The sequence below is a fragment of the Ranitomeya imitator genome, chromosome 5 (assembly GCF_032444005.1).
Source record: "Ranitomeya imitator isolate aRanImi1 chromosome 5, aRanImi1.pri, whole genome shotgun sequence".
In the NCBI taxonomy this organism is placed as follows: Eukaryota; Metazoa; Chordata; class Amphibia; order Anura; family Dendrobatidae; genus Ranitomeya; species Ranitomeya imitator.
In genome coordinates, this window is record NC_091286.1 from 379,229,086 (window position 1) to 379,248,123 (window position 19,038).

General features: G+C 46.5%; 1 protein-coding gene across 3 annotated transcripts in view; it reads right to left on the reverse strand.

The window, feature by feature from the left end:
* PRIM2 (DNA primase subunit 2) overlaps positions 1–5,865 on the reverse strand; it is a 339,774-nt gene extending 333,909 nt beyond the window's left edge. For 2 of the 3 annotated variants that reach the window (XM_069726718.1, XM_069726721.1), the window contains exons 1-2: positions 4,506–4,642; positions 3,643–3,833 (exon numbers count right to left, since the gene is read on the reverse strand). In XM_069726718.1, the coding sequence (XP_069582819.1) occupies positions 3,643–3,793 (151 nt within the window). In that variant the 5' untranslated portion in view covers positions 3,794–3,833; positions 4,506–4,642. Of the gene's footprint in view, positions 1–3,642; positions 3,834–4,505; positions 4,643–5,846 lie in introns of those variants that run through there. The other variant, XM_069726719.1, reaches the window with a different exon arrangement.
* Between the last annotated feature and the right edge of the window lie 13,173 nt (positions 5,866–19,038).

Here is a 19,038-nt window from a genome sequence, read left to right on the forward strand (position 1 = left end):
ACACAGGTAGATACCGAATTGATGTTAAGTAAGGATGCTGACGTCTCCCCTGACTTTCTTAGCAGCCCGTCCATCTTACGCTCCAGAGGGTCCTTCAACTGGGAGGCATCTTCAAATGGTAGCGTGGTTTTCTTAGCTACCCTAGCGATCTGGATATCCACCTTAGGAATCTCCGACCAGCATGAAGCAGTTTCGTCATCTACCGGAAACCGATCATTAATTTCTGCTGGGGTGGTCAACCTCTTTTCCGGAGTTTCCCATTCTTCTAGAACTAAATCACGGATATTTTTGTGAATGGGAAATACCTGTTTCTTCTTAGAACGAAGACCCCCGAACATCTCATCTTGTACTGACTGAGCCGTCTTCTCTTCTTCAATCTCCATAGTCTTCCTCACTGCTGTGAGGAGTTCTTCTATGTCACTGGAGGAGAAGTAGTATCTCTCTTGCTGAGAAGCCTCTGAGTCTAAGGATATTTCACCTTCCTCTGGAGGTTCATCCGACATCTCCTCCTGAGATTCCTCATGCCTTTCATCCTCTGGATTAAACTTTCTTTTCTTAGCCTCCGGAGGAGTACTGGGGGAGGGAGTGGGTTGGGAGAGTGTGGCCAGAGAGCTTCTGATCTCGTGCTGGATCAAACCTTTAGGGTATGTGCACACGTCAGGATTTTTTCCTGACAAAATCCGGGGAATTCTGCCAGAAATCCGCGTGCTTTTTTCGCGCGGATTTCTCGCGGAATTTGCGGGTTTGACGCGTTTTTTAGCGCGGATTTTTTGCGGATTTTTCCGGAATGTCCATTTTGATAGGAAATCCGCAGAAAATCCGCAAAAAGAAAGAGCATGTCCGGATTTTTTGCGGTATGCGTTTTTTTTGCGGAAAAAAACGCTAACATGTGCACAAAAAATGCGAAATGCATTTTAAATGATAGGATGCATAATGTTAGCGTTTTTTTTAGCGGATTTATAGCGTTTTTATGGCGAAATTCCGCAAAAAAAAAACGCTAAAAATCCGGACGTGTGCACATACCCTAAATCTCTTCCATTAGAGATGGCTGCTCTTCTCTAACAATTTTTTCTGTGCACTCTTTGCACAATGTCTTCTTGTATGAAGAGGACAGTTTTTTGCACAGACAGCACATTTGCGTGCAGCTTTGGATCTGCCTCCTGATGCGGGTTCCTTGTCCCCCTGAAATAAAGGGGAGAAGGAATCATAAGATTGCAACCCGCATCAGGGAGTGGACACCCTGGGCCAGATTACTTACTGGGGCCGGGATGGTGCTGTGATCTGCAAGAGCAGAGCGCGAGGCAGACGTCTCCATGATTTTCACCACACAGTGGTCTTACCTGAGACGTCTTCTTGTCCGGGGCTCTTAAATAGGCGACCGGACACAGCACCTGTCCTCCTGTGAGAGGACCTCCTCCTCCAATGTCCGGATGTGGGGGGAGGAAGGCCGCCGACATCCACGCCATCTGACATGCATTCCAGCGTGGAACGCAAAGGAGATTCCTGAATACTGAAGCCGGACGGCGTCTGACGTCACTTCCTGCCGCCGGCTTCAGACCGGAAGTCCTCATCGTGCGCACAGCGCTGGAGGAGGAGAGGGGCTGGAGAGCTCAGAGAGGCCTCCAGCCGAAGAATGCCGCCCAGACCTTGCCTTGTAGGTGCGGACTGGTGGCGGAAATCCCGAGTCTGGAGGAGACGGGAGCAGCGCTCGGGGAAGAGAGGTAAGTCTGCTCCCCAGCTGCCCGGCATAAAAATCTCTTTCCCCCCTGGTGACCGCTGCCGGCACAGCACACCTGGGATGACCTCTTCATCCCTAGTAGGGACAGGAAAAAACACTGAGGGGGAGGATGAGGGAGGGGTTATTTAACCTCTTGTCATTTCCTGTCCCTATTAGGAAAGGGGTAACATCCTCCAGGTGTGCTGTCATGGTGGTTACTAGAGAAAAGAACTTTCATGTGAAACTCGACAGTCTATTATTGCTCTTAGAAATGAAGGCTATTCCATGCGAGAAATTGACAAGAAACTGAAGATTTTCTACAACGGTGTGTACTACTCCCTTCAGAGGAGAGCACAAACAGGCTCTAACCAGAGTAGAAAGAGAAGTGGGAGGCCCCGCTGCACAACTGAGCAACAAGACAAGTACATTATAGTCTGTAGTTTGAGAAATCGTCGCCTCACAGGTCCTCAACTGGCAGCTTTATTAAATAGTACACACAAAACGCCAGTGTCAATGTCTACAGTGAAGAGGCGACTCCGGGATGCTGGCCTTCAGGGCAGAGTGGCAAAGAAAACGCCGTATCAGAGACTGGCTAATAAAAGGAAAAGATTAATATTGGCAAAAGAACACAGACATTGGACACCGGAAGATTGGAGAAAAGTGTTATGGACAGACAAATCCAAGTTTGAGGTGTTTGAATCACACAGAAGAACATTTGTGAGACGCAGAACAACTGAAAAGATGCTGGAAGAGTGCCTGACGCCATCTGTCAAGCATGGTGGAGGTAATGTGATGGTCTGGGGTTGCTTTGGTGCTTGTCAATTGGGAGATTTGTACAAGGGAAAAGGGATATTAAATAAGGAAGGCTATCACTCCATTTTGCAACACCATGTGGACAGCGCTTGATTAGAGCCAATTTCATCCTACAACAGGACAATGACCCAAAGCACACCTCCAAATTATGCAAGAACTATTTAGGGAAGAAGCAGGCAGCTGGTATTCTATCTGTAATGGATTGGCCAGTGCAGTCACCAGATCTCAACCCCATTGAGCTGTTGTGGGAGCAGCTTTACCGTATAGTACGCAAAAAGTGCCCATCAAGCCAAACCAACTTGTGAGAGGGGCTTCTGGAAGCATGGGGTGAAATTTCTACAGATTACCTCAGCAAATTAACTGCTAGAATGCCAAAGACCTGCAATGCGGTAATTGCTGCAAGGGGAGCATTCTTTGACGAAAGCAAAGTTTGAAGGAGAAAATTATTATTAAAAATAAAATCTTTTTTTCACATCTTGTCAATGTCTGGACTAGATTTCCAATTCATTTGACAACTCATTTAATAAAAACTATGAGTTTTCATGGAAAACACAAAATTGTCTGGGTTACCCTAAACTTTTGAAAGGTACTGTATATTTTATAACTGCAATGGCACGGTGCTAATTACTGGGTGACTAGTCAGTGGGACGTTGTTTTCCCCAGACTAATCATGTCCTTGGGTGTGAGTAGTATGATTTGCAAGAGCACTGTCACCGCTGGCTGTTTGCAAATCTGTTCCTCTCTGACAATTCATTGTAAGCTGGGTGTACACACTCCGGCTTCATCGGTGCACTGCACATGCCCAGAGGAGCAGCAATGGCTTAGGACTCAGCCAGGGTGCAGACACCCTGCTTACTGTGTAATGGCGGACTGTGTCCTGTGTCACCGCAGCCTCTCTGGTCACGTGTGGTGTGCCGATGAAGCCGGGGAGTGTACACATGACTGCCTGCATAATGTCAGGAAGGCAGAGATTTGCAAATCATGACACTCATACCTACAGGGATGTGATAACATGACTATCATAGTCCTGCAACTCTTAGCTAATTGTAGACATCAATAAAAAGATTTAGAGACCACATCCTAGAAACAAAAAATGTCAAAAAGCAACTCACGTTTAAGTCTCTCAATGGCAAAGGTCTCAAACTCTGTAAGGGAAATGTTCTCTGTTGGCGGAAGCTGATAGAATTGAAGACTGAACAGGTAATGATCCCCCTTCCGATCTCCAGTTAATCTCTGGTGTCTCGGATTCCTGGAGAACTGCATGTTCAAGTTCAATGAAACGGTGTTATTAACCAACGAAACCCTGTAAATTCAGAAAGAAAGCTAGTTAAAAGACGTTCATTGTATAGCCTAAAAATGGCACTGTTCATGTTAATCTGTAGGACATGTATGAAGGATCCGTTAACAGCGACCTCCCTCACTTCATATCTCCAAGCCTTAGGAACAGAACACAATAATCCAGGCGGTCTCACAAGATCCCTACACCATGGTGATCACATCCAGGCCAGATATTCCACTAGCTTCTATACCGTGCAGATCCCATAGGATTCTAGGACAGATCTGCATTGGGCACATTTGTCCTTATGTCACACATCAGTCAGATTTATGCTGCTCTCCATTCACAAAACGTTTTTGGGGCATGTTATCACATTTTTTTTTTTAATCAGTCGGTTGATAATGCCAAGCATTAGCACCAGCCGAGGGAGCGACAAGGTGCCCACAGCACCCACACTGCCAGGAAAGCCTCCAGGTCTCCGGTCCATCTCCGTGTGGTATACAGAGTAGGAAGGTTGCTTTATGGACGGGCATTTGTGTCACAACGTATCTCAATCCATAGAAAACATTCAGCCTCTCAGAATACGGGGACAAGAGGCGGCTATGGGGCCTTACCCCACACAGGTAATGGGGCAGCATGACAAACACAATTCATACAAGACGTCATCCGGACACGAAGGAGAAAACAGAGCTGGCACACCTGAGGAATAACGCACGGCAGCGGACAGTGAGGACAGGGACGAACCACGGCAGAATGTGGCGGCTGTAGCAGAGGTGACACCGCGCCGCCTCCTCAGCAGCTGCACGAATCGCGCGCCGACAGACTGAGCGCGGGAAAAATGCACACAAGACCTAGACGGAAGCAATCGCTATGCCGAGCGGATCGAGTTCTTCTCAGAAAAAGGTTCTCGTGCTCCAGCACCATGTGACCTGCTGGAAACCCGAGGCGAGGTAGTGCGGTAACTGCTAGGAGCCTGCTGCGGACCCGGCGGCAAGTCACCACAGCTCGTGACTAGTCACCGGACGGGCCAGGCATTGTGACAGATCCCAGACATGACAGATGGTGATGGGCAGGGAGGCATGTGTGAGCCATGGTATGGAGGGTCTGGTGATGTTACCAAACTTACCAGGGTGGGAGGAGAATTAAAGAGTTGTTCCAATGTATAGGTGGTGAATGTATGATCCCTGGGATCCCACCAGCCTCCACGCCGGGGTCCCCACAACTCCAGGGTCTCCACCAGCCTCCACGCCAGGGTCCCCACAACTCCAGGGTCCCACCAGCCACCACTCTGGGGTCCCCACAACTCCAGGGTCCCCACCAGACTCCACGCCGGGGTCCCCACAACTCCAGGGTCCCCACCAGCCTCCCCACAACTCCAGAGTCCCCACCAGCCTCCACGCCGGGGTCCCCACAACTCCACGCCGGGGTCCCCACAACTCCAGGGTCCCACCAGCCACCACTCTGGGGTCCCCACAACTCCAGGGTCCCCATCAGCCTCCACGACTCCAGGGTCCCACCAGACAACACTCTAGAGCCACCACTCTGGAGTCCCTACAACTCTATGATCCCAACAGACAACACTCTGGGTCCCACCAGCCATCACTCCAGGGTCCCCACAACTCCAGGGTCCCACCAGACAACACTCTAGAGCCACCACTCTGGAGTCCCTACAACTCTATGATCCCAACAGACAACACTCTGGGTCCCACCAGCCATCACTCCAGGGTCCCCACAACTCCAGGGTCCCACCAGACACCACTCTAGAGCCACCACTCTGGAGTCCCACCAGACACCACTCTGGAGTCCCTGCAACTCTAGGATCCCAACAGCCAACACTCCAGGATCCCATCAGCAAACACTCCAGGGTCCTCATCTCTCCAGGATCCCACCAGCCAACACTCCAGCGTCCCAACAGCCAACACTCCAGGGTCCTCATCACTACAGGATCCCACCAAAAGGTTCTTGTACTCCAGCACCATAAGTTCTGCTGGAAACCTGAGGTGAGGTAGTGGGAAAACTGCTAGTAATCTACTCACGTACAGACCCGCTGCTCACTGCGGACTTGGCACGTCACCACAGCACGTAACTAGTCACCTGACACTGGATGGGCCAGGCATTGTGATAGATCCCTCCCAGACATTACAGATGGTGATGGGCAGGGAGGCATGTAAGCCATGGTATGGAGGGTCTGGTGATGTTACCAAACTTACTAGGGTGGGAGGAGAATTAAAGGGTTGTTCTAATTTATAGGTGGTGAATGTATGATCCCTGGGGTCCCACCAGACACCACTCTGGGGTCACCACAACTCCAGGGTCCCAAAAGACACCACTCTACAGCCACCACTCTAGAGTGCCCACAACTCCAGGATCCCAACAGCCAACACTCCAGGGTCCTCCTCACTACAGGGTTCCATTAACTCCAGGATCCCACCAGCAAACACTCCAGGGTTCTCATCACTCCAGGGCCCCACCAGCCAACACTCCAGGGTCTCCATCACTCCAGGATCCCACCAAAAGGTTCTCGTACTCCAGCACCATAAGTTCTGCTGGAAACCTGAGGTAGTGGGAAAACTGCTAGTAATCTACTCACCTACAGACCCGCTGCTCACTGCGGACTCGGAACGTCACCACAGCACGTAACTAGTCACCTGACACTGGATGGGCCAGGCATTGTGACAGATCTCTCCCAGGCATGACAGATGGTGATGGGCAGGGAGGCATGTGAGCCATGGTATGGAGGGTCTGGTGATGTTACCAAACTTACTAGAGTGGGAGAATTAAATGGTTGTTCCAATTTAAAGGTGGTGAATGTATGATCCCTGGGGTCCCACCAGCCACCACTCCGGGGTCCCCACAACTCCAGCATCCAACCAGACACCACTCTAGAGCTACAACTCTAGGGTCCCACCAGACACCACTCTGGAGTCCCCACAACTCCAGGATCCCAACAGCCAACACTCCAGTGTCCTCATCACTCCAGGGTCCCCATCACCAAACACTCCAGGGTCCTCATCACTCCAGGGTCCCCATCACTCCAGGATCCCACCAGCAAACACTCCAGGGTCCCACCAGCCACTACCCCAGCACAGGGCCAGTAAGTCGTTGGATATAGTGAGCATTTTGAACCCACAGGTACTACACACAATGGGATAACATTAGGTCGTCATATAAAAAATCTTTTTTTCTCGAAAATGTTGCTCTAGGCCCAAACTTCTCACTTTTTCAAGAGATAACATGAATAAGCAGACCCCACAATTCGTTACCCACTGTCTTCTGAGCATGGCAATACCCAACTTGTAGTCATAAACTTCTGTGTGGACCCACGGCAGAGCGCGGAAGGGAAGAAGTAACATTTGGTATTTGGAGTAGAAATTTGTCTAGAAAAGATTGCAGACACTGTTTCACTTGCAGAGCCCCTGATGTACCAAAACAACAACAACAAAAAAACAAAGGTGACCCCATTTTGGAAACTTGACCCATCAAGGAATTCATCTAGGGGGTGTTGAGTTTGTTACCCCTAGGTGCTTCACAGAACTTTTTGCAAAGTGGATGTGAAAAAAAAAAAAAAAATCAGCTAAATGTTGTTTTAGCTCCAAATTTGTAATTTTCACCAAATGTATAATTTCTACAAGAGGTAATAGATGAAAATGGACCCCATAATTTATGTAATTTCTCTCGACCGTGGCAGTACCCCATGTGTGGTTGTACACTACTGTTTGAGCACACAGCAGGAATCATGGGAAGGAGCGCTACTTGGCTTTTAGCACGCAGATTCCATTTGAATAGATTGTGACCTCCATTAGCCGAGCCCCTGAGGTGTCAGATCAGCAGACATTCACACCACCCTCCTTCCAGGTGACCCCATACTGGAAATTTCACTGCCTAAGGGTACCGTCACACTATAACATTTCGATCGCTACGACGGTACGATTCGTGACGTTCCAGCGATATCGTTACGATATCGCTGTGTCTGACACGCAGCAGCGATCAGGGATCCTGCTGAGAATCGTACGTCGTAGCAGATCGTTTAGAACTTTCTTTCATCGCTGGATCTCCCGCTGTCATCGCTAGATCGGTGTGTGTGACACCGATCTAGCGATGCGATCCAGCGATGCGTTCGCTTGTAACCAGGGTAAACATCGGGTAACTAAGCGCAGGACCGCGCTTAGTTACCCGATGTTTACCCTGGTTACAAGCGTTAAACTAAAAAAAAACAAACAGCACATACTTACATTCTGGTGTCCGTCAGGTCCCTTGCCGTCTGCTTCCCGCACTGTGACTGCCGGCCCTAAAGTGAAAGCAGAGCACAGCGGCTGTGCTTTCACTTTCACTTTACGGCCGGCAGTCACTGAGTGCGGAAAGCAGACTGCAAGGGACCTGACGGACACCAGAATGTAAGTATGTGCTGTTTGTTTTTTTTTTTAGTTTAACGCTTGTAACCAGGGTAAACATCGGGTAACTAAGCGCGGTCCTGCGCTTAGTTGCCCGATGTTTACCCTGGTTACCCAGGGACCTCGGCATCGTTGGTCGCTGGAGAGCTGTCTGTGTGACAGCTCCCCAGCGACCACACTACGATTTACCTATGATCACGGCCAGGTCATATCGCTGGTCGTGATCGTAGGTAAATCGTATAGTGTGACGGTACCCTTAGGAATTTATCTAAGGGTGCAGTGAGTATTTTAAACCCATAGATTTCTCACTGAATTTTACAACATTTAGACGTGGAAACATGACACATTTTAGTGGTAAAAATATCATTTTTGTTTTTGCTGCAAATTTATCAGGTACGCAAGGGTTAATACATCAAACTAGACCCCACAATTTATTGCGCAATTTTTCCCCAACGCAGTGCTGCCCCATATGTTGTCAGAAATTACTGTTAGGACACACCTCAGGGCTGAGAAGGAAGGAGCACTATTTGGCTTTTTGTAGCACAGATTTTGTTAGAATAGTTCGCGGATGACATTTGTGGAGCCCCAAAGGGGTCAGAACAGGAGAAAAATCCCAGAGTGACCCCATTGTAGAAACTTCATCTCTCAATGAATTCATCTACGGCTGCAGTGACTATTTTGTAACATCCACGCCAAACTTTTTTCTGGAGAATTTCAAATCTGCCAGTCTAGTAACCATATATTGTGTCCCCATACAGTGTAGAGACCCTATATATTGTAGCACCCCCATACAGTGCAGATACTCTATATATTGTAGCTCCCCCATACAGTGTAGAGCCCCAATATATTGTAGCACCCCCATACATTGTGCCCCCATACAGTGTAGAGCACCTATCTATTGTAGCACCCCCATACAGTGTAGCGCCCAATACATTGTGCCCAAGTTGTGCTTCTGGAGATAAACATCGCGTAAATTAAGTGTGCTCTCCCCTCTTCAGTAATGCCAAACATGTGGCCGCTCACTTACTGTGGTTTAGGCACATGGAAGGGGGGGGATTTGGGAACACATATTTCACTAGATTTTATTTGGGGGGTGTTGGAGAAATGTCGCTTTTCTAGAGACTTTGTTCTGCCAGTAACGTGCAAACCACCCTATATTTCCAGTAACAGATTATGGGTTTTGTGTGGGATAAGTTAAGGTTTTTATCAGTAACATTTTGGGGTACATAATATTATTGATCACTTTCAGTATAAGGCTGGAACACATTGTGTTCTACGCTGAGGAGATCTGGGTTTCCATGTAAATCTCACAAAAATGTGATTCAGATGAAATTGCTAACTGAACCAACCACCATGAGGCAGATGGAGACACTTTTGACTCCATTTGGTGTCTGCTCCGGTAGTATCCATCTATTTAGGTGTACACAGATCTGTAGTTGTCCATATTTGTCCACTAAAAAGACGCCTAAAATGATGAGACGCTGCCGGAACAGAGACCAGATGAAGTCCAAAGTGTCTCTATCTGGCTAATATGTGAGTTGTTCGATTGGGGGTTTTGTCTGAATCGTGTTTTTGGAGAATTTAGGTGAAAACCCCAATGGTAGCTGGGCCTTTGTCCTCTAGGTTAAAGTTAACTGCATGTTATGTCTGCACATGGCCTCATGATTGGACATAACATATGCTGGGCATGTTTAGCCTCATTTTTTGGTTGAATGACATGCTGTTTTCTCTGTTGTCCACCAGACCACTATCCGTCTGCCTACTCCATCCGTGGGAGGGCATATGGTGTTAGTACAGCACATTAGGTCTGGAAAGGCTTCCCTCCAGCTACGCCTCATTGTTGGCTCATTCGGATGGGGCTAGTCTAGCAATTGAGATGTGCCACTCAAAGTGAAGATTTAGGCCTGGGTCACACTTGCGGGAACAATGCGAGAAACTCTCACGAGTTTCTCACATCAATACCCGGCACTGCCGCAGGCACTCGGGACCGAAGCGTGCAGCTACATAGAAATAAATGCAGCCGCACGCCCCGGTCCCGAGTGCCAGCGGCAATGTCGGGTATTGATGTGCGAGTTTCTTGCATTGTACTTACAAGTGTGACCCCGGCCTTATCCTGAATTCAGAAGGATTACTCTTTAAATTAAAGTCTGACTTTGTGCCTAATAGTGCCTCCTGGTGTCTCTATGCTTTATATTGCCATTTCTTAAAAGTACCTGTTCCATAACTAGTAAAGCTGTGACATAAAGTAGAGCCCCAAATCGCTGTTTGTTTGTTATTGAGTTGTAAAAGTTTTCTTATCCATTAAACAATTCTGCAAGTCTCTTGCTGGACTGTCAATCACTCCAGTACACAATGTTCCAAATTATGCAAATTGGATTTACGTGTCAAAGATTTATTTTGTTTTTCAAATAAACTCGTGAATAGTATTGTTTCTCAGGGCTCAATGGATCACTGAAATCAATCTTAAACACATGTGATAATTAGTTTTCCAGGTGATTGTAATTAAAGGAAAACTACCGTACTTAAAAATGATGTTCCACATTACTAAGCAGGCAACAGGTTTCAGGCAATATGGGAAATAAAAAGGATCTCTCCGCTGCTGAAAAGCATTAAATAGTGTAATGCCTTGGACAAGGTAAGAAAACATTAGATATTTCACGAAAAATTAAGAGTGATCATCATACTGTGAAGAGATTTGTGACTGAAACAGAGCAGAAAAAAGCATAACGAGGAAGGTTTCTGCCAAATTCATTGGATTGAGAGCAGCTGCCAAAATACCATTACAAAGCAGCAAACAATTATTTGAAGCTTCTGGTGCCTCTGGAGTCCGTCGAACCTCAAGGTGTAGGATCCGTCAAAGGCTTGCTGTGGTTCATAAACCTACTATTCGGCCACCCCTAAACAGTGTTCACAAGCAGGAATGGTTGCAGTGGGCCCATACATACATGAAGACTAATTTTCAAACAGTCTTGTTTACTGATGAGTGTCGAGCAACCCTGGATGGTCCAGATGGATGGAGTAGTGGATGGTTGGTGGATGGCCACCATGTCCCAACAAGGCTGCGACGTCAGAAAGGAGGTGGAGGAGTCATGTTTTGGGCCGGACTCATGGGGAAACAGCTGGTAGGGCCCTTTAAGGTTCCTGAAGGTGTGAAAATGACCTCTGCAAAGTAAATAGAGTTTCTGACTGACAACTTTCTTCCATGGTATAAAAGCAGAAACGTGCCTTCAGAAGCAAAATCATCTTCATGCTGACAATGCACCATCTCATGCTGCAAAGAATACCTCTGAGTCATTGGCTGCTATGGGCATAAAAGGAGATAAACCCATGGTGTGGCCACCATCTTCCCCTGACCTCAACCCTATAGAGCAGAGGTCCCCAACTCCAGTCCTCAAGGCCCACCAACAGGTCATGTTTTCAGGATTTCCTTAGTCTTGCCCAGGTAATAATTGCATCACCTGTGCAATGCAAAGGAAATCCTGAAAACATGACCTGTTGGTGGGCCTTGAGGACTGGAGTTGGGGACCTCTGCTATAGAGAACCTTTGGAGTATCATCAAGCAAAAGATCTATGAGGGTGGGAGGCATTTCACATCAAAACAGCGGCTCTGGGAGGCTATTCTGACTTCATGCAAAGAAATACAAGCAGAAACTCTCCAAAAACTCACAAGTTCAATGGATGCAAGAATTGTGAAGGTGATAACAAAGAAGGGGTCCTATGTAATGTAACTTGGCCTGTTAGGATGTTTTGGAGTTAAATAGCTTTTTTGTTCAGTGAATGTGACCTCCTAATGCTGCAAGTTCCACAAATGAGCATTTAATTTCTTTAAAACATCAAATGTTTAGAAATTCTACTGTGCCTAATAATTTGGAACAGTGCATTTTGAGGTTTTATTCATTTTGGAGATTATACTGCTAACATTGGGAGGTTTCTTCAATAAAATTTGATGTATACTCTAACGGATGATGACTTTTATTAGACTGACTGTCATTTGCACCGACCATTTAGGAAAATCCAAGAAAAATGTCATTTGTATAATAATTTGGAAGATGGTGTACATGGGTTAATTTCACTGCACTGGTCTGTGTGCAAGGAGACATGGAAGAAGGGAGGACAGGAATCTCTCCCATCTACCAAGTGGAGCTTCAATCCTTCAACTCCCCGTGTGGACTCCCTTGTGCTCTTCGGCTGGCAGTCTTTTTTTTTTTTTTTTTTTCCCATCTGTCTTACAATACGGCACCTGATTCCGCTGTCCAAACCTGGGAGCAGCAGGCTTGTTGACCTGTAATAAAGTTGTACACATTCAAGTTATTTAGTGGGTTTTGTTGTTTTTTCTTCCCCCTACTCCCTCAGAAGCGCTCCTTTATAGTCTTTTTTCCTTGCTTTTTTCTTAAAATTAATGAGCAGTCTGGCCCCAACTCTAAGGAAGGCAATATCGCTGTTAAAAACTCTAACTTCCTATTTTCTAGTAGTGTGGTCACAGATTGCAACGAAAGATTTGATTCCTCCAACTTAAAGAAGCTCTTGGACATAAGGCAGTATATAAGAAAGTTTTCACCTATGCAAGGCCACCATGTGAAGGTCTTGTCATACAGTAGAGTAACTGTAGCTTTTATAAACCATTAGTGGGAAACTGCAGAGATTCCTAATGACACTGATCAGATTTTTCAGAATGGCGAAGTCTCAACTTTTATCTTTAACAGTGCCTCATATAAAGGAGGAGAGAATTACAAGCAGACTGAGCCACATACAACTGAAACCATGTCAAACCTTCATTTAACAGCATGGAATTTGAAAACTCTGGGATCTGAGTCTGGTGCATACAGCTCTAACAAGTCTTCGTTCGACCCCATGCACTTGACACCTTCACACTAAAGACTGTCATCCTGGTGGCCCTGGCTTGAGCATGGAGAGTGACTTTCAGGCTTTGTTGGTTAATCCTCTTTTTACACAGATCCTGGAAGATAGGGTGGTTCCAGAACCACCCTATCAACTTCCCAAGGTAGCTTCCAAGTTCCATAGTAGTTAGTTTGTGAACTAGGTTTATAAAGGGACACTGTCACCTGAATTTGGAGGGAACAATCTTCAACCATGGAGGCGGGGTTTGAGTTTTTGATTCACCCTTTCCTTACCCGCTGGCTGCATGCTGGCTGCAATATTGGATTGAAGTTCATTCTCTGTCCTCTGTAGTACATGCCTGCACAAAGCAATCTTGCCTTGCGCAGGCGTGTACTATGGAGGACAGAGAATGAACTTCAATCCAATATTGCAGCCAGCGAGTAAGGAAAGGGTGAATCAAACACCCCAAAACCCCGCCTCCATGGCTGAAGATTGTTCCCTCCAAATTCAGGTGACAGTGTCCCTTTAAGTCCTGTGATAGGTCTAAGGGCTCCTTTCCACTTGCGAGAAAAACGTCCGTGTCTCGCATGTGAAAACCAAGCTGTGGCGCCGGCACTCCAGAGCGGAGCGTGCAGCTCCATGTCTTGCTATGCAGCTGCATGCTCCGCTCCACAGTGCCGGCGCCACAACTTGGTTTTCACATGCGAGGCACGGACGTTTATCTCGCAAGTAGAAAGGAGCCCTTAGGCCACTTTCACACATCAGGTTTTCACCGTCAGGGTCAATCTGGCTAATTTTCATAAACGCATACGGCGAATTTTCCGCCGGCTCTGTTTTTTTCCCATAGACTTGTATTAGTGACGGATTACCTTGCGTTTCGCCCGGTTTTCGCCGTTTCCGGTTTCTGGAAAAAACATCCATAGCAACGTTTTTTGTCTCCGGCAAAAAAGCCGGAAGCGCCATATCCGGTGCTTCCGGCTGTTTGCTAGAATGGAAGCCTATGTGAGCCGCAAGGTGCCGGATCCGGAAAATGACAGATTCTGGCGAAGAACTCCGTTTTCTTTTAAACTGAGCATGCTCCAATTTTTTTGTATCCAATTATCTAGATATGCTAGCTGGATCTGTCGAAAAACCAAATCCATCGCATTTGTTTTTCACAATCTGCGCCTGATCAGTTTTTTCCAACATTCACCGGATTGTGCCTGATGCAAAAAACCTGATGTGTAAAAGTAGCCTTAACCCCTTCATGACCCAGCCTATTTTGACCTTAAAGACCTTGCCGTTTTTTGCAATTCTGACCAGTGTCCCTTTATGAGGTAATAACTCAGGAACGCTTCAACGGATCCTAGTGGTTCTGAGATTGTTTTTTCGTGACATATTGGGCTTCATGTTAGTGGTAAATTTAGGTCAATAAATTCTGCGTTTATTTGTGATAAAAACGGAAATTTGGCCAAAATTTCGCAATTTTCACATTTTGAATTTTTATTCTGTTAAACCAGAGTTATGTGACACAAAATAGTTAATAAATAACATTTCCCACATGTATACTTTACATCAGAACAATTTTGGAAACAAAATTTTTTTTTTTGCTAGGAAGTTAAGGGTTAAAATTTGACCAGCGATTTCTCATTTTTACAACGAAATTTACAAAACCATTTTTTTTAGGGACCACCTCACATTTGAAGTCAGTTTGAGGGGTCTATATGGCTGAAAATACCCAAAAGTGACACCATTCTAAAAACTGCACCCCTCAAGGTACTCAAAACCACATTCAAGAAGTTTATTAACCCTTCAGGTACTTCACAGCAGCAGAAGCAACATGGAAGGAAAAAATGAACATTTAACTTTTTAGTCACAAAAATTATCTTTTAGCAACAATTTTTTTATTTTCCCAATGGTAAAAGGAGAAACTGAACAACGAAAGTTGTTGTCCAATTTGTCCTGAGTACACTGATACCTCATATGTGGGGGTAAACCACTGTTTGGGCGCACGGCAGGGCTTGGAAGGGAAGGAGCGCCATTTGACTTTTTGAATGAAAAATTGGCTCTACTCTTTAGCGGATACCATGTCACGTTTGGAGAGCCCCCGTGTGCCTAAAAATTGGAGCTCCCCCACAAGGGACCCCATTTTGGAAACTAGACGCCCCAAGGAACGTATCTAGATGCATAGTGAGCACTTTGAACCCCCAGGTGCTTCACAAATTGATCTGTAAAAATGAAAAAGTACTTTTTTTTCACAAAAAAATTCTTTTAGCCTCAATTTTTTCATTTTCACATGGACAACAGGATAAAATGGATCCTAAAATTTGTTGGGCAATTTCTCCTGAGTACACCAATACCTCACATGTGGGGGTAAACCACTGTTTGGGCACACGGCAGGGCTCGGAAGGGAAGGCGCGCCATTTGACTTTTTGAATGGAAAATTAGCTCCAATTGTTAGTGGACACCATGTCGCGTTTGGAGAGCCCCTGTGTGCCTAAACATTGGAGCTCCCCCACAAGTGACCCCATTTTGGAAACTAGACCCCCCAAGGAACTTATCTAGATGCATATTGAGCACTTTAAACCCTCAGGTGCTTCACAGAAGTTTATAACGCAGAGCCATGAAAATAAAAATAAAAAATTATTTTCTCAAAAATGATCTTGTAGCCTGCAATTTTTTATTTTCCCAAGGGTAACAGGAGAAATTTTACCCCAAAAGTTGTTGTCCAGTTTCTCCTGAGTACGCTGATACCCCATATGTGGGGGTAATCTACTGTTTGCGCACATGCCGGGGCTCGGAAGTGAAGTAGTGATGTTTTGAAATGCAGACTTTGATGGAATGCTCTGCGGGCGTCACGTTGGGTTTGCAGAGCCCCTGATGTGGCTAAACAGTAGAAACTCCCCACAAGTGACCCCATTTTGGAAACTAGACCCCGAAAGGAACTTATCTAGATGTGTGGTGAGGACTTTGAACCCCCAAGTGCTTCACAGAAGTTTATAATGCAGAGCCGTGAAAATAATAAATACGTTTTCTTTCCTCAAAAATGATGCTTTAGCAAGCATTTTTTTATTTTCACAAGGGTAACAGGAGAAATTGGACCCCAGTAATTGTTGCGCAGTTTGTACTGAGTATGCTGGTACCCCATATGTGGGGGTAAACCACTGTTTGGGCACACATCGGGGCTCGGAAGTGAGGGAGCACCATTTGACTTTATGAATACAAGATTGGCTGGAATCAATGGTGGCGCCATGTTGCGTTTGGAGACCCCTGATGTGCCTAAACAGTGGTAACCCCTCAATTCTAACTCCAACACTAACCCCAACACACCCCTAACCCTAATCCCAACTGTAGCCATAACCCTAATCACAACCCTATCCCCAACACACCCCTAACCACAACCCTAATCACAACCCTAATTCCAACCCTAACCCTAAGGCTATGTGCCCACGTTGCGGATTCGTGTGAGATTTTTCAGCATCATTTTTTAAAAATCCGCGGGTAAAGGGCACTGCGTTTTACCTGCGGATTTACCGTGGATTTCCAGTGTTTTTTGTGCGGATTTCACCTGTGGATTCCTATTGAGGAACAGGTGTAAAACGCTGCGGAATCCGCACAAAGAATTGACATGCTGCAGAAAATACAACGCAGCATTTCCGCGTGGTATTTTCCGCACCATAGGCACAGCGGATTTGGTTTTCCATAGGTTTACATGGTACTGTAAACCTGATGGAACACTGCTGCGGATCCGCAACGGCCAATCCGCTGCGGATCCGCAACCAAATCAGCACCGTGTGCACATAGCCTAATTCTAAAGGTATGTGCACACGCTGCGGAAAATGCTGCGGATCCGCAGCAGTTTCCCATGAGTTTACAGTTCAATGTAAACCTATGGGAAACAAAAATCGCTGTACACATGCTGCGGAAAAACTGCACGGAAACGCAGCGGTTTACATTCCGCAGCATGTCACTTCTTTCTGCGGATTCCGCAGCGGTTTTACAACTGCTCCAATAGTAAACTGCAGTTGTAAAACCGCAGCAAAATGCGCAGAAAAACCGTGGTAAATCCGCGATAAATCCACAGCGGTTTAGCACTGCGGATTTATCAAATCCGCAGCGGAAAAATCCGCAGAGGAACAGAATACGTGTGCACATACCGAAACCCTAACCCCAACCTTAGTGGAAAAAAAAAATTTTTTTTTATTGTCCCTACCTATGGGGGTGACAAAGGGGGGAGGCATTTACTATTTTTTTTATTTTGATCACTGAGATATAACCTATCTCAGTGATCAAAACTCACTCTGGAACGAATCTGCCAGCTGGCAGATTCGGCGGGCGCACTGCACATGCGCCCGCCATTTTGGAAGATGGCGGCGCCCAGGAAAGAAGACGGACGGATCCCGGGAGGCCAGGTAAGTATAAGGGGGGGGAGATCAGGGCACGGGGGGGGGCATCTGAGCACGGGGGGGTGGATCGGAGCATGGGGGGGTGGATCAGAACACGGGGGGGGTGGATTGGAGCACGGGGTGGGGGATCGCTGTGCAAGGGGGTGGATCGGAGCACGGGGGGGATCGCTGTGCGGGGGGGGAAATCGGAGTGCGGGGGGGGTTTGACTAGAGCACGGGGGTGTGATTAGAGCACGGGGGGAGCGGACAGGAGGACGGGGGAGCGGAGCACAGGACGGAGGGGAGCGGACCACAGATCGGGGGGCTGGGGGGGCGATCGGTGGGGTGGGGGCACATAAGTGTTTCCAGCCATGGCCGATGATATTGCAGCATCGGCCATGGCTGGATTGTAATATTTCACCAGTTTGATTGGCTGTTGAAAGTGAAACTGCCAATCAGAGCGATCGTAGCCACGGGGGGGGGGTGAAGCCACCCCCCCTGGGCTAAACTACCACTCCCCCTGTCCCTGCAGGCCAGGTGAAATTGGAGTTAACCCTTTCACCCGATCTGCAGGGACGCGATCTTTCTGTGACACAGCATATGCGTCACAGGTCGGATTGGCACCGACTTTCATGACGCATACGCTGTGTCACAGGTCGGGAAGGGGTTAACCAGGCCTTAGTTAAAAAATTCCTCCCTGGGATTTTAATTTAGTACTAGATGGTGGCCCGATTCTAACGCAGAATATGTATGTATATAGCAGCCACATACTATATATTACATAGTTATTAAGGTTGAAGGAAGACTACAAGTCCATCTAGTTCAACCATAGCCTAACCTAACATGCACTAACATGTTGATCCAGAGGAAGGCAAAAAAAAAAACCCATGTGGCAAAGTGTAAGCTCCACATTGGGGAAAATTCCTTCCCGAATCCACATACGGCAATCAGACTAGTTCCCTGGATCAACGCCCTATCAAGGAATCTAGTGTATATACCCTGTAACATTATACTTTTCCAGAAAGATATCCAGTCCCCCCTTAAATTTAAGTAATGAATCACTCATTACAACATCATACGGCAGAGAGTTCCATAGTCTCACTGCTCTTACAGTAAAGAATCTGCGTCTGTTATTATGCTTAAACCTTTTTTCCTCCAAACGCAGAGGATGCCCCCTTGTCCCTGTTTCAGGTCTATGATTAAAAAGATCATCAGAAAGGTCTTTGTACTGTCCCCTCATATTTATACATTAAGCTAAGATCACCCTTTAGTCTTCGTTTTTCCAAACTAAATAGCCCCAAGTGTAATATAGCACAGGCCACGTAGTATATAGGAGCCATGTAGTATATAGCATACAAATAGTACGTGGCCTGTGCTATATAGTATGTGGCTGCTATATACATACATATTGTAGAATACCCGATGCGTTGTATATAACACAGGCCACGCAGTATACAGTACTGCCCACGCAGTATGCAGTACTGCCCACGCAGTATATAGTAGCCATGTAGTATATAGTACTGCCCACGTAGTATATAGCAGCCATGTAGCCAACGCAACCTACGCAGTATTTATCAGTGTGAGCACATATCCCTGTTAAAAAATAAAATTAAAATAAAAAATAGTTACATACTCACC